This window comes from Ammospiza nelsoni, chromosome 4, assembly GCF_027579445.1.
Source record: "Ammospiza nelsoni isolate bAmmNel1 chromosome 4, bAmmNel1.pri, whole genome shotgun sequence".
Lineage (NCBI taxonomy): Eukaryota > Metazoa > Chordata > Aves > Passeriformes > Passerellidae > Ammospiza > Ammospiza nelsoni.
In genome coordinates, this window is record NC_080636.1 from 71,344,422 (window position 1) to 71,360,048 (window position 15,627).

Genomic DNA, 15,627 nt, shown 5'->3' on the forward strand with positions numbered 1-15,627 from the left:
TGTGCAGGTGGGACATGCAGCTCATGATCCATCCAGTGGGATGGGGACTCCTCTCTGCTCTGATATTGAGAATTAGATGATAGAAGGAAGATTGGGAATAAAGTGGATAGCACTTGAATGTAAATGGTGATGGTAATAATAGCATTTTCATGGTGAGGGCTACCTAAGAGCAAATGAAGACACTTTGGCTTACATACCTTCAAATTCTAAATATGCTTCATGCAATACCTCTGTATTTCATTTTGGTAGTTTTCTGTGCTTCTTCTAAATGTAGGTGTCAACTGAAGCAATGTAATTTTCACAAAAAGTGCTTTAAAGTATTGGGTTTATGTAACTTAAGATCCATTTTTATCATGAATATGTTAAAAGCTTGAGAAACTGAACTGAACTATGCATAGCCTTGTGCTTATGGATTTATTCATATACAGTCTTGCACAGATAAAGAGATTGGCTGCAGTGAAGGTGGGGAAGGATAATGTTTACTTTAATCTCCATGTTTATTTAGATGCTCTGCATTGGCAAATACTGCACATCAGTGATATTAAACCTATTGTACCTACCATTTGAAAGCTTCAGAACAAAGAAAATTTTTGAATATCTTGATTTCTGGAGTTTTGGAATAAAATATTTCAATAATCATCCATTACATTTCTACTTTATTTATATTGTAATTTTTTTATAAAAAAAGCAGCAAAATCTGTATTGAACTAATTTCCTTGCTTACATATACCTTATATGATTCTAAGAAATTGAGAAACAAGAAAATTTGCTACTTGTATTTTTCCTTTCAGTACAGCTTGTTTAAATAGAAAATTCTTTTTGATTCAGAGCAAATGTCAATTACATAGATTCTCAACCAGCAGCTTTGTTCAAAGTATTGCAATTACATATACATAAAGTTATAACAGTATTAATATTATTTGCAGAAGAATGCGCACCGCAGAGATGACCATACTTTGTGGAGCTATCTTTGTAAGGCTTAGAAATAGTTTTACTAAAACCTTAAGCTAATGTATATAGGGAATATAAAAATAAATAAAAGTTAAGATTACATTGTAGAGGAAACCCTAAATTTTTGTCTGTCCTTTTTGCAAAATTGTCATTAGTGAAATTGAATTTTCTATGTGCGTGATCTCTGATTTTTAAGAGGGGAAAAAAACCAGGGCTTAACACTGAAAACCCTTTTCTTGGTGCTGTGAGGTTTCCTTCACATTCTGCATCACTTTTGATGAATGCATTTACATTCCAGTGCTGAGAAATAACTTTCCATTTGGGAGCTGGGTTGACGTGAAAACAGGAATGTGGAGGCCCAGGGTGAGGGGACAGGGCTGAATGCTGATAGAGAAACATTCCCTCTTCAGTAGCTGCTGCCTCTCCTGTGAGCTTTGAAAAGAGCATCTGTGTGAGCGTGTGTGGGGATGTCTGGGGACCTGGGGAAATGGATGGGTCATGTCTGCAGAAAACTGCCTTGTCCTCCAATGTCATGATGATTAGAGAAAGAATAGAACAAGTCACCTCAATACCTGCAAGTTTTTGGCTGTCTCTGTGTGTAAGTGCTTATAAAAATGCATGTGTTGCTTGTGGCTTTAGATGTTTCATTTAATTGAAGTACTTTGTTGTTTTGTTTTATTAGCAAATCTATTCAATTTGAAGGGGAATAAAGGCAGACAGTGGTCCTAAATTATTGTGTTGTTTTTTGCTAGCCATAGGCACATTTAAACTACTGTAGTTTCATAATAGTGAAGAGTTTTTCTAATGAAAAATGAGAATATAAACTTGGGAAACATCAAACCCCTTAATTTTCATTTAAAACTTGTCTTCTGTTAACAAGCATGAGACCTGAAAACTGAAACCTCTGTTCTTTAGCCAGCTATGTATGTTTTCAGTATAACAAGTTGTAAGCTGAGAAACGTGTGTAGTAAGATACACTTATGGATAGGGGAACTGTCATCTCTGATCAGTGTAAATTCAATTTAAGAATGCATTAAAATGCAAATGAAATTGTAAACTACTGACATGGGTTAAAATACTTGCTTTTAATACATAGTGAGAAAAAACAGGGTTTTTTAATACTAGTGACTTTATTGGGAAATAATGTTTTTGAATAGTCAAGTGGGAAATTAGACTTTTGTCAATTCTTTAAAGGAATAGTGTAGTTAAGGAGAAATTGCTTGGGGAAAATACCTGGCTGTCCACTATAAAGTGGATTCCTGTAAATAATATTTTTATATATCTTTACATAGTTGTTTGGGTTAGGGCTTTTTGTTTGTTTTGTTCTTTTTTGGGGGGGGGTAGTGTTTTGTTTTTTTGTTTTTTTGTTTTTTTTTTTTTTATTTTTTATTTTTTTTATTAAAGTCGGTTTATATTCACATCATGCATTCAATGTCCCTATGTGAATACAAGTACTGTGATAGAAAAGGACTCCAAAAGTGAAATTATCTCTAGGACAGGTACTGAGGATAGCATCTGTGAAGCTTAATACTTGGGGAATGTCAAGTCAGAGCTTGTGTTGGTAGTAGGGAAGAAAAGTGTTGGAAAAGCTGCTGCAAAACAAGGTTCTCTGGGGAATTTAGGTGAGGCAGCAATATCCTGACCAGGCAGCCCTTCTGGCTTTCTAAATTACTGTTATAACTTCTGCATCCCATATTGACAGCTACAATTGCAAAGATACCTTTAAACTGCCTCATCTTCCTTTGGTGAAATTCTCTTATGCTCATCACCGATTTAGAGAAAATAGTTGCAAACCTGTGATTCTTTCAGATGTCCCATTGCCTTAATAGTTGCAAACAAACTATATTTAGGAGTCAAAATTAATAAGGCTTGATAAGACATTGATTTAAATGGAATGGTATGATACAACCACATGTGAAGTGTATATAATGTAAAATTCTCTACTGCATTTTAAAAACAAAAATGGGGTTTAAGCTTATGCTCTCTGTATGCACAGGCTTATCTCATGCTATGGTAAGGGAAGAAGTAAATTTGTCAAATCCCTGACCTATTGAAACCTGCTAATAAAGGCTCTCTGCATTGTACTTTAGCTAGCCAGTACTTTTGATGACTATTTTGTGAGAAATCTGGGTAGTGAAACTCACTTTCTGTGGAAAGTCTGGCATCAGAATTTTGTAAAGAATATTGTTTAGTCAAAGTTACTGGAGTAGAGCTGATATTAAGAAGACAATCAGCTCTTCCACTGAAGCTTTTTTTGCTTGCTACTGTTTCTGTGTGGTACCTAACATCCCACAAGCCAGTTCACATGCCTGTTTGTGGTTCCTTACATGAAGTTGTTCTGCTGGTGTTTCAGAGTGGCTTGGGTTGGAAAGGACCTGAAAGATCAGATAATTCTAAATCCCCTGCCATGGGCAGAGATACCTTTCACTGGACCAGGTTGTTCGAGAGCCCCATGCAGCCTGGTCTTGAACAATTCGAGGGATGGAACATCCACATCTTCTCTGGGCAACTGTTCCAGTGCCTCACATTGTTATAATAAAGAATTTTATACAAGATTTTACATTTTGGACTTTTTTATCAGCTCAGTAAACAGACTGTATCATGTATTGGATATTTGCTGCTTCTTATTGCATGCTAATGTTTCAAATAACATGTTTTCAATTAAATAGAGTTTGTTTGATGGCCTCCTCTACTGAGTGGCTGGTTGCTGCAGCTAGGTGTTTTGGAGAAGACTCTCACTGAAGTACTTTTTTGTTGGTCTTTCATTTTTGCTCCTGTGGGAAACTCTGGTAAATTAATTCAGATACAACTTACTGGCTTTGATGTCAGTCTAATGAATTGAAACAGCAGGATTAGCAGTACCCTAAGATGCCAGTTGTTTCTCAGAGCTGCAGGTGAACAATAAACCTGTTTTCAAGTGTGGTTCTCCAGGAGAGGGTATGCACTGTTGTGATGGGTGTTCTACCACAGTCAGAGATGGACAATTCTGAAGTGCCCAGATGTAGTGGATAGTGTCAAGAGAGTTCCCTCATTTTCACTGATTACGTGAATTCCTCACTGGTGGTGAATTTTCACCAGAGATTGGAAGTCAGGAGGTTTAGCTGGTGTGGCCATCTGAGAACTGCGGCGCTTGAAAGGTCATTTGATTTTCTTGTGCCATGATTTGTCTTCTTTCTTACAGCACTTCACAAAGTTTAGAGAGCTTGTTTACAGCCTGAAGAGCCTTGTGATCTTTGGTCAAAGATAATATATACATGTGATGCACTGTCTGCTCTGATAAATTGCGTGCTGTCATAGGAGTCTGAATAGTCCAGGAGTGGCGTAGTTATTTGCTGTGAAAGCCAACGTGTTATTTGGGGGCAGAAATTGAGAATTTTCTTTATAGTAACTGAATTCATGCCTTCTGTCTTAATATGTTGACTACTTCTGGTGCTCAAAGGTAAAATCTAAACAAGTTATTCAAGAATAGAAAAGCACATCCAAAACACAGCTTTTCATTTTCACTCTGTTTGCCAAAGCTTGAAACTTTGGCATGTCAGCAGCAATTAGCAACAGACAGAAGTTCAAGCTGATACTTACAGACAGCAATAGAGGAGGAAGGAAGGTGGAGTTGAAAAGTGTACACGCATTTTTTGTTGAAATGAGTGCTTTCTCCGAGGTGTCCTGGTCCAAGGCTACAAAAATGAGTTGGCAAAAATACAGCAATATGTGTTTTCTAAGTGGGAAGAGAATATTTCTCTGTGCTTCCAACTAGAGTATCAAATAAGTTGACTTATTAATCACCATTTTTTGCATTTTCGTTTTTCAATCATTGAGTTGATTTACTTTCTCCTTTCTTTACTTCTCCTTTCTGTTTGTAAGGAAAAGCTGTGGTACGAATCAGACTGTTGGCTGAGAAAATAAGTTTTGACACTTGTGTAATAGTGTAACAAATCAGTATACTGGCTTAATTTTCTGCTGTCTTTAAGAATAGTTGAAATTGCATAAAATTCAAGATGGTATCATAGAGTAAAGAACTCTGTGTTTTGTCGCTGGACTGTAGGATGAAGCATGTGTTTGCCTCCAGGAAAATAAGCATTTTGTTCAGAGACCTCTTTATTGAATATTTCTTTTCAAGAGGCCTAGTATTCTGGAAAATTTTTTCTATTGTATAAGTCCCATGTACCATTAAATGCGATTATTATTTTGATGAATAAGCACAGCTGGCATTTCTTTTCAATATGTGACTGCCTTCTTTTTGAGCCTATAAATGTGCTGTTGTCAAGAGATTAGCCTTTGGGGTAGCAGTTAAATTGTTCATTTCTACGGACCGCCAGGCGGGACAGGAGCATAGATATGAACTGCCTAGATAGACTGCTCTGAATGATGTGTGAACTGCAGGTTGTGAGTTAGGAAATAAAGCTTAAAACAGTTGTCCTTCACAAACTCTGTAGCTTCAGTGTGTTGCCACATGCCAGCATTGGTTAAAATTCAGATGTTGCAGTTTTGTTGAGTTCTGTTTGTTTCTCAAGGTGTTGCCCTGGGGGCTTCAGACAGGAAGGGTTCCCAAGTCTGTTGCACAGCGCCAAGTGGAAGAAAGGGAAAGGTCAAATACTTATATTGGCTTTCAGCTATTTTAGAGTGGATTGGTTACAGCAAACTTGGAGAGGTCCTGAAGTTGCAGGCATTTTAGTGTCTGTCCTGCCCTCCAGTCTGCAATGGGAAAGACCTGGCATTTGTACCCAGAGGAAGAATCACACACCCCCGACATAAAACTTTAGCTGGATGCCTTTCTTCCACTCTGATGGTGTATGATTGAGAATCTAAGTGTAGAGGTCCTGGATTTCTCTGAATCATGTACTGGTCCTCTGTTCTCCACCTTTACATCTGCACTTTGAGGATTCCTTGCAGTGAACCCTGTGGGTGCACAGATACATCTAATATGGGCAGAGCACTCCAAAAACCAAACCAAAAAACCTTTCAGCTTTTTCTTACAGGGAACAAAATATTATGCTTAATTATTCCACTATGATGAGAATGTCTGTGAAAGGCCAGAACAGCCTTTTGTCCTCATCTATTTAATTTGGGAATACACTCATCTTCCTTATTTTATTAAATTCATTTAAAGTAGAAAAGAGCTAACTGAAGTTGGTCAGCCTTTTAATTCTTTCTTTGGTGTGCCAGTTATCTTTTGTTAAAGAAATGCAGATAGCTTAGGTAACTTAATACTGTAATGCCAGAAGATACTGGATCAAACTCTCTAGTGCAGCTCAGAATCAACTGTGCCTCTTCAGTACACAGCTCTTGATTGACACTTGTTTTGGTGCTAATAGACTTATTTAGCAAATACTCTTAGGGAACTATGTAAATACAAAATAGACAGCTCTCAGTGTCCTTGGGTCTCACTTACTACTTGTCAAATATGCATGAAACTTGTATTGTGCACAGGTATGTATGTTTTTCCTCTGCTTTACAATATCTCGCTAAGATGTAAATATGCTTTTGAATTCTGTTATAGCTCTGATTTCTTTTCTAACTGAAATATTTTTGTTTTCCAGTTTTGGCAAGCGTTCTGCTGGCAGCTTCAGACGTGGATGTGAATGCATTGTTTTAGAGCCTTCTGAAATGATTGTGGTAAGAATATTAGAATATTTTCGGTCAGTTGCTTTCAAATTTTACAGGCCAGCTTTGGTAACACTTCAGCTTCCACTAAGACTCATGATTTTCTGGTTTCTACATGATCTTTTAATAAATATGAGATGTCATATCTATAATTTATATCGTTCTTACATTTACTTTTTCAAATTTCTTGTAAAACTAAAGTTTTCTTTTGGTGGCAGAATATTTTTTTTTTGTTATTATTATTATTGGTAAACCTAGATGCTTTAAAGTATTAATTTCAGGTTAGTTTAAGTAATTAATGTTTGAATTACATTTAATCTCAACTGTCTCAGGTTTTTAAGAATAAATTTGAATGTTTTTAAATTTTGTCAACCTTTCTGGGTGCAAGTGAGGGTATTTTGTTAGCAGCATCTGCTGTAGTCCAGTGGCAGAACATTGTCTCTGAGGGTTCACAGGCTTAAAAGTTTTATTTGACATCTCAGGGCACATCATCTGAACAAATGCAGAATTGATAGGCTAGTTTTTTTTTCTCTCTGTCACAGAGATACAGATCAGTTCATCACAGAGGCATGACAATTATCTAAGCCATATAGGTAGCTTAAATATAGACTGTGACATTAACCATTTTTTTTCCTAAAAAGCAGCACTTTCTGTAAAACTTGTGGAAGCTCAGGAAAATGTGGTATTACTTTAGGATTGTTTATTTCCAGTTTGTGTAGCTTGCATCAGACCATTTAGGAAACAGTTTGTTGTCCCAGTTCTGTTTTCTAGAAGTATACAATTTCACTGGTTCTAGCTGTGTCAATGTCTGCCTGTTTCACATACATTCTCTTTTTAAGTTATAAAGAGGAGTGGTATAAAGATAGGTATTGGGAAAGGAGATGACTAAACAACAGAAAATTTTTTTGACTGATGGATAATGTTAGGTCAGAGGCAAGTGTTTGCCAAAAAATGGAACTGCCACACTTCTGGAAAGATGAAATTGAATGCTTCACTCAGGCTCTCAAAGGAATAATTGTACTTTGAATAGAAAGAATCCTATCCCAGAGTTGTTTGGGCACACAAGAGGTGTAGCAGGGTGTGAGTGTGAAGGTGTCAGACGTGAAACAGATCCTGCCTGCAGAGGGGATAGGCACTGCCTGCTCTTCTGGTGAACCAGGGGCTGTGCTCATCCATTTGAGTTACTGCACTGAAGGCTGTGCTTTGTCACTTGGGCTGACTGATGTGTGACACTTCTGACATGGATAAGCTGCAGATTCATAGGAGTATTTTGTCTAACATTTCCTTGTTGAAAAATGTGCAGGAACCTTGCAGGGTGCCTCATCTCTCATCCTGAGGGATGGCATTGAGTAGCAGGAATTAACTGAATCCCCCTATATAGTCAATGCTGGAAGCTGTGATTTTTTTCATTTCCTTGTTAGTCTCTCAAATAACTCGAGTAAGGTTTCTATTAGTAGGGTAAACACAGAAGAGATGTTGATTTTCAGCCAAATTACTGCAAAAAGATCATTCTCTTCTGGGAAAACCAGAATTATTAGTTCAGATATTTTCATGTCAGCATACTGTTTGGTAGTCTTCAAGTAGTCTTCAAACTCTGTAGACAGTGAAACTGAGCAGACTAATTTTATACTAGGATATACCTAATAGGTATTTTTTATTCTCCCTGTTGTTGTTTTGAAGTGTTTTTTTTAATGCACAAATCCAGTCTATTAGAAATCCTTTTATGCCTTCAAAATATTTGAAATAAGAAAACCAGTCCTGCCTGAAGAGTGAAGCTTTTGCCATGGATCAGTTAGGGAAGATGCTGAATAGATGTCAATAGGGAAACAGGCAAGTGTTCTCTTGTACCAGTTTTCTTTCTGTAATGTATTGATGATTTTTCTTCTGTCATTTTTGAAAAGTGATCATATTCTGTGATCCGTTCCATACTAATGTTGTTCTATTTCTTTTTTAGCAGCGATTTCACACTTAGTGCTGAAAATGCAGCAAACTCAAAGCTGGCTGCTGCTTTTTGAAAATAGGATTTCTTCTGTTTCAAACAAAGAGAGAAACATTTTTCTCTCATGTGGGAAAAGACACACTCTCTTGCATCTCTTGTAGGTTGATTACATGGAAGAAAATGAGGAATATTTCCAGCGCCAAGCATCTCACAGGCAATCTCGAAGGAGGTTTAGGAAAATCAACCAGAAAGGGGAGCGACAAACCATTATTGATACCGTTGACCCTTATCCTGTGGGGAAGCCACCTCTACCTAGAGGCTACCATACGGTAAGCTCTCTGTATTTATGGTTCACAACAAGTCATAGATAGGAAAACTACTGAAAATAACACAGTCAAAATGACTAAAATTGCTGGTATCTTTCAAGTGTGCTTCTGTGAGGAGGTTTCCCTTCAAAATAACTGTGAATGTGGCTCCATCAGTGCATGAACGTGTGTGCAGCTTGCATCTCAGTTCAGAGTTGAAAGTACGTTTCTTATGAGTGTGCATGTCGTGTATTATTTTCTAATGTTCCAATCATTATGGGAAATTGTTAAGGAAATTCTGCTCTCATTTCCTTTTCTACTAAGTTACAGTAGAATTAGTTCAGTGTACTATGTTAAAAGGTCAGTTAGTGAAGCACTCATTCACATATGTGATAACAGGTGTTGCCTGAAAAGGACTGTGCTGCATGGCAGTACACCGAATTGGATTAAATCTGTCATTTCTTTTTGGAATCGAGAACTGAAATGTAAAATTGAAATGAACTTCTGATGGTATTTGCCCTTTATACTTGGATTTTAGTGAGCTATGTAGTTGGCCCATCATGGAGGAAATAATTTGGTCATTTTACTTGATTGCTTTTGGTGATGAGGGAGGGAATCTACATATGTTTCCAGACTTTCTCTTGAGATGAAAATAAACTAATAATTAAAACTTTTTCCATGAAATAATTTATATGGCTTTTAAACTGAGAAAAGCTCTATTAGATTAATATGTTTGCTTTGTATTGATTACAACTGTGAGCAAAATACGGGAAAAGCTGTTTGTCTTTGGCTCTCATTTATTTGTTTAAGCCCTAAATCTGGTAGAACCATAAAGGCATGGGCATAAATGACTTTGTGCATATTTAATCTCATTGAGTTCCATGGGCTGAATTTTGTACAATGTAAGCCATATACACATAATTTTGCAGGGTGAGAGCTTTAGTGATTTTAAAATGCCATCTTTGGTACAATGCAGTTGTTAGCTTTTTCAGTTTTTCTTTCCTTACCCTTTATTCCTTGACTTGTTTGCCAGTTCACTGTATATTCAATGTGTGTCTATAAGTGTGTAGATGTTTGATTACATCTGTTAATTATACAGGCTTTTCCTCATGACTTGAATAATTACATTTTATGCCAACAATTTGGTTTTGTTTATACAACAGCTTTTAATGGTTTAATTTTCAGTGCAGTTTTAACTGCCTCTAGATTTAAGGTGATTTGTGCCAGTTGACTTGGTTTGAAAATAAATCATTTTATTGGCCTGTATTTGGAGGGGGAAAAACGTGGTATTGTACTTTGTAGGAATTACAGAAATAATTACTTTTGTTCATATTATTTAGATGTGTGTGTTGTGCTTAGCAAACAGTGGTAGTGTGATTTGTACCTAACTCTAGAAGGGCAATATTTAGATTACACAGTGCCATTTGCATTTTTAGGTCCTTGCCTGTTGTATAAATTTCACTTCAGGTGTGCCTGATGAGTTTTTGTAAGCTTAACTGGTACTAAAAAGCAAAAGTCCATCCTGTGCTATTCTGTTGTGCAAGTTCATAATGGTTTTGTTTATGTGCTGGGAAATCCATTGCAAGCGAGATTTCATATTAAGGTGGAAGAGATTGCCAAATAAACTGTAAAATTTACAATAATTACAGTAAAATGTTGCTTTTCCAAGTGTAATATAATACTTATGTCTGGCTTTATTATTTTTATCAAGGCAAATAAGAGTCAAATAAGCTCAAATGAATTTTACCATGTGTTAACTACATTTTAGTGGCTTTTCATGCTGGTCCGTTTCCTCCTATTTTTACAGTATTTGGTGATCTTGTAGACATTATTCCCTCATTCACTTCCGCTAGCAATGTTACTTCTATTGCTTTAACCGTGTGTTGCAGGCTGCATTGTGTTTTAGCCCTTTCTATTTTATGTCCTTTGACCTCATTTTATTGGTCTTATTTTCCTGAAAAATTGAAAAAAGCAGGATTTTTTTGGAAATACATAGGAATTTAAGACATATTATAGCACATATCTTGTGGAATTGTTGCCCATCCATTCTTTGGTCAGTATCTGTCAGGGTGTCATTTTAGTTTTTAATTTTTAAATTTTTGATTAAAAAATATGAAAGCATTAAATTAAATTGAAAAAGTATTAATATAATATAATTTTTTTTCAAGTTTGCTCTTCCATGTGCATGTGTACTAGTTTAGGTGTTACATATAGAAGACTCAAAATAACAAAGCTGCTTTCATATTATCCTCAAAATCTTCACAATGTGTAATTTTCCTATAGTCTGTTTTACCCTAAATCCACAGAGTTAGCATGTAGAATTATTGTATTGGTTGTTGATACATAATTATGTTTTATTTGCAGTAGGCTCTGAATGCTTTTCTTCAGAAGGTTCAAACAGTATTTTCTGAAGAAAGTTTTCTGTAGCATAAAAGCAGACATGAAATGCAGATGCATGGTGTGCTTGTCAAGAATTAAAAGTTAAATGCAGTGCTCTCAGTTGCAGCACGGCTTTCTGCAGTAGAGCCAACTTATATGGGATGGTGGACCCTCATTAACATGATTTTAACATTATCTTCATAGTGGTGGAATGTACTATGGCATGTCTGATAATGTTCATCTTTTCCTTTCCTCCTATATGGCATTCATTTCATTTTGGCTCACAGGAATGCACTAAACCTCAGGTATTGTAACTTACTGTGTATGGTCCACTAACAATTTACTCGTGGGTTTGCGGTGTGGTGCCATAATACGGACGCGACATTATGACTAAAATTGCCTTGTAGCCTTTGCTTTGATACTTCAGCAATCTCATTGTGATGTAAAATACCTGTGTAATGGGGAAATTTACTGACAGCACCATGTCTCTTACACAGCTGGATTGACCTTCCTTGCTTTGGCCTCCTGTGATGTTTAGGAAATTAGAACTATAAACAAAGGGTGTATATCAAATATTTAGTGTTTGGCAGGTGCTTTACTCAAGTATCTCCTTCATAGCTCAGAGGACTTAATCTTTGATTTTGACTTAAAAAATTGGCCCCCTGTCACTGCTTAGTACCTGTATGTCAGTAAAATGGGGAAATGGAGTGTGACAGGATGAGCAGTAAAGAAACTAAAAAGGCTTTGCCATGGTGTTTCTTGCTGGTCTTCCATTCTGATGGTTTCTACTGGCTCAGTATAAAGAGGCTGGATTTTCTAGGCAAAGTATGTCTGAATGGCCATTATCTGAAACACAGGTCTGCCAAACTAAGGAGAAGAAGGTGCCCAAATAAGTCAAGTATCTTGGAATGGTACCAAACCAAACAAAATATGTATGTTTTTCCTGATATTAGATATCCTCAAATGCTCTCAAAGTGAGCTGAAGATCTGAGTGGCGTCTTTTAAACTTAAGGGGCATTTGCAGTTGTGCCTGTCAATGCCAAAATAAATTCTGAGCATCCATCAGATACAATGTTTGATAAGAATGTGTATTATTAAATTGTGAAATGTCCCCACTTTTATGCTTAAGAAATCTCTTGTGATAGAGCTGAAAACAAATTGAAACTACTTAATTTTTTTTTAAAAAATTCTCCCTTTCTTCAAACATTGCTTTTGTCAATTTTCCTGCTATTTTTTGATCAGGAAATGTGTTTATTTTAAAAGTTCCTTCTGTGACACATTGTTAAATTCATTTATCTAAAACACTTTAGTTCAAATTTAGTTCAAATTTCAGTATATTTCCAGTATCATAGACAAGTGATTTCTAGGCTGAATTGTTCTCTTCCTTCAAAATGTATAGTACATTTCTTTTAGGAACCCAGTTCCTTACCTTCAGATCAGTGCTCCCCAGTTTTTCAGTGGCATGATTCTGAGTAACCTATGGTTACTAAAACACTATGTTTAAGGGTGATAATGTACTTCTCAAATTATGGTAGGAATTTGAAAGACCCTGTAGTATTTTATAACTTACCCTAATGTTTGAAAGATTATTTGACATGAAATCTAATGTTGAGTATCGGTACTCAGGCATATTACTTTTAGAACAAGTGTTGGTGGTTTCTAGGGTAAGGAAACTAGAAACTTCATTGCAAATGGGAATAAAATGAATGTTTTTTACCACACAGATAAAATTACATCCTTTTTTAACCACCTTTATAGTTTGGTAAAGTTGATCAGTTCCTTTCTGCAAAGGAAAAATTAAAGCTGATAAGTTTGACCTGTTCTCAAATGAATCTAGAAAATGTTTGCTTGTGCTTCTCACGTGTCAGAAACATCTTTAACTAGATTAGTGTTAATGCCTCCTTACTTAATAGCAGAAATAGGATTTTAACTCCCGAATGTAGATTTTCATTCTGTGTGTACGTATACTTAAGGCTACATCATATTTTCAGTGCAAAGCCTTTGTTTAGAGTGATTTGACTGAAACAAGTGTGAACCCATTCTCCTGAGAACCTACATGGCTTTACTTCTGCTTTAGACTGTTGTTTGTTATTTTGGGTTTTTTAAATATACTTGAAAGTGAATAGTGACCTGTGGAATGATTTTAATAAAGACTTTCTTGTAATACCTTACTGCCAGTAAACTTTGTGGTGGCTTCAATGCATCTGTGAAGAGTAAGTCATGTCCGGTCTGAGTGTTGCTGAGCTGGCTATTCTGTATGTAATGTATGGAATGTTTGGCATAAATTGACACAAGCTCATAAAGGAAAAATCACTTTGTCCAAAATAAGGTGCTGTTCTTTAGTGACATAGAGATTACAAGCAGTGATTTGCAACTCCCTGGTTTGTGATAGTGCGTATCTCTCTAGACTTGGTATGGAAACTGAGATGTGGGCTTTTACTAGTCTTTACTGTAGTCTTTACTTTGCTAAAGGCAAAGTATCAAATCATACTGGGGTGTATTTAAAGAGATGCAGGTAGGCCTGTAAGAATAATACTGAAGCACCCGCGGATAGCCCCGGACAGAGAGATGGTGTGAGGTGTTTTACTCTGTGTGCATCTCTCTAGATTTGAATTAGTTAACAGGCTTATGAAATTTGCTGCTAGTGCATTGTCAGCCAGCTGCTGAAATCACTGCAAAAGGGCTCTCTGCCTTTAGTAGCCTTCTTTACCCCATTCAGCTTGAGATTCACGGGGGGTGACAATCCCTTTATCCGGTGTTGGAAAGAAAAGAGTGGTGGGCACAGAGCCATCGATAACCCCGGCTTCCACCCCAGTTACAGGCATGTAACAATTTCATCCTCACACACTGCTGTGGAGCACTGTCAGATGTGTTTAGGGCAGACAAGTATTCCTTCTGGATTTTATTTGAAGGAGTTGACTGAAAATGTGAATGAGAGGAGGGCTGGAAATTTTACCATGTCTAATGTTGCTGAGTCAAATCTGATCTGCAGCCATGATGCCCTGAAAAAATAAGCATGAGAGGTTTTTCAAGCTTTTCTTCTGTGTGTGTGTGTGTGCGCTATTTTTAGAAAAGGATAAGAGCCTACTTATTTAGCAGCAAATTGTAGAAAACTTTCTTCCTGCTCCTATCTTCGTTTAAAACTAATAGTGTAAAGCATTGGCAAAGTAGCCTTTTTTTCTGAAAAGGTTTGGATTCCCATTGTCTGCCAAGAATCTAAAATACCTGAATTGAAAATTTATGTTCAGATTGTTTTATGAAACTAATTTGCCTTTACCTTTCTGTTGTCTGCAAAATGATATTATAAAACTGTTGTATTTCATATTGCTACATTTAGGAAAGATTTAAAAAAAAAAAAATTTCCTGCCTGAATTAGATGCAAAACCCTGGTTTTCCTTTATTCAGTGTGTGGCTACTGAAGTGATATGGAAGTTTATAAGATAACAAGCAGTGTTTTCTGATTGTTAACATAGATGACAATTTCGAGAAGTTGATTCAATTTTTTGCACTTTGTTGGAGAAGTCCAGTACAACTTGGGATGAGGTTTAATCTTAAAAACCAGCAAAATAGCATTGCTTCTGTGCATGTTTGCTTATGTTGTAAAACACATGTTGCTGCATGTCTTCCCACGGACCACACATGTGATCATGAAATACCTCACATGTGCTTGCTTTTCAACAGTGTGGACTTTGTAGTAGCTTGATAAACTGTATTCATGTTAGTGCATTGTATTTTATGTAGTCAGTTGATTCCAGTGTCACAGCATACTTAGTTATCTTGTGGAATTTCACTTGTTTTAAATTAGTTTGAGTCAGTAGAAGTGGTTGCCAGATACCCAGTCTACAAGAAATCTGTTTAAAGGAACACTGTCAATCTTTCAAGCCTGTAAATAGCTGCACCTTTTAATGCTTCTGATGATTTTTAGAAATATGTAGAACTTCCATTCTAATACAAGATCACTTACTAAAACAAAATACAAACAGCAGATTTGGTCATGAGTATTGACATTAACAGTAAGAAGAGCTTGCTTTTAGGGAGAAAGAACCACGTCTAAGAAAACTGTTTGATGTGACAGTGGGCAAGAAAGTGTTATAGACACAATGAAAGCTTGACTTTGTGAAGAGGTGCAAAGGATGTGGAGAGGTTGGAGGGCAAAATAATTTTTTAAGCATCTTTGACCTTAGAAGTGTTGCAAGTATACTTACAAAGGAAAACAGTGCTAAGAGAAACAAGTGGGTACAAATAGACTTGGTTATCAGAAATGTTTGTAGTGCAGGATGTTCAAAGGTTTTGGCTTTAGAGGCTTGTATGAGTTATGGTACCTGGACCTATTTAAATGGATTAGATTTTGGAACTTGCTGGTAGCTGATTTTCTCCAGACAGAGGAAAAATATGAAGAGGAAGGAAACTGAGAAGGTTCTCCTCTGTGGCTTAGGCAAAATGAAAGCAAGA

The 15,627-nt window shown here is 36.4% G+C and overlaps 1 protein-coding gene across 6 annotated transcripts in view; it reads left to right on the forward strand.

The window, feature by feature from the left end:
* Positions 1–15,627, forward strand: part of RAPGEF2 (Rap guanine nucleotide exchange factor 2) — a 185,028-nt gene that overhangs the window by 88,227 nt on the left and 81,174 nt on the right. For 3 of the 6 annotated variants that reach the window (XM_059470295.1, XM_059470297.1, XM_059470301.1), the window contains exons 5-7: positions 6,489–6,564; positions 8,653–8,820; positions 11,463–11,480. In XM_059470295.1, the coding sequence (XP_059326278.1) occupies positions 6,489–6,564; positions 8,653–8,820; positions 11,463–11,480 (262 nt within the window). The remainder of the gene's footprint in view (positions 1–6,488; positions 6,565–8,652; positions 8,821–11,462; positions 11,481–15,627) is intronic. The other 3 variants (XM_059470296.1, XM_059470298.1, XM_059470299.1) reach the window with 1 other exon arrangement.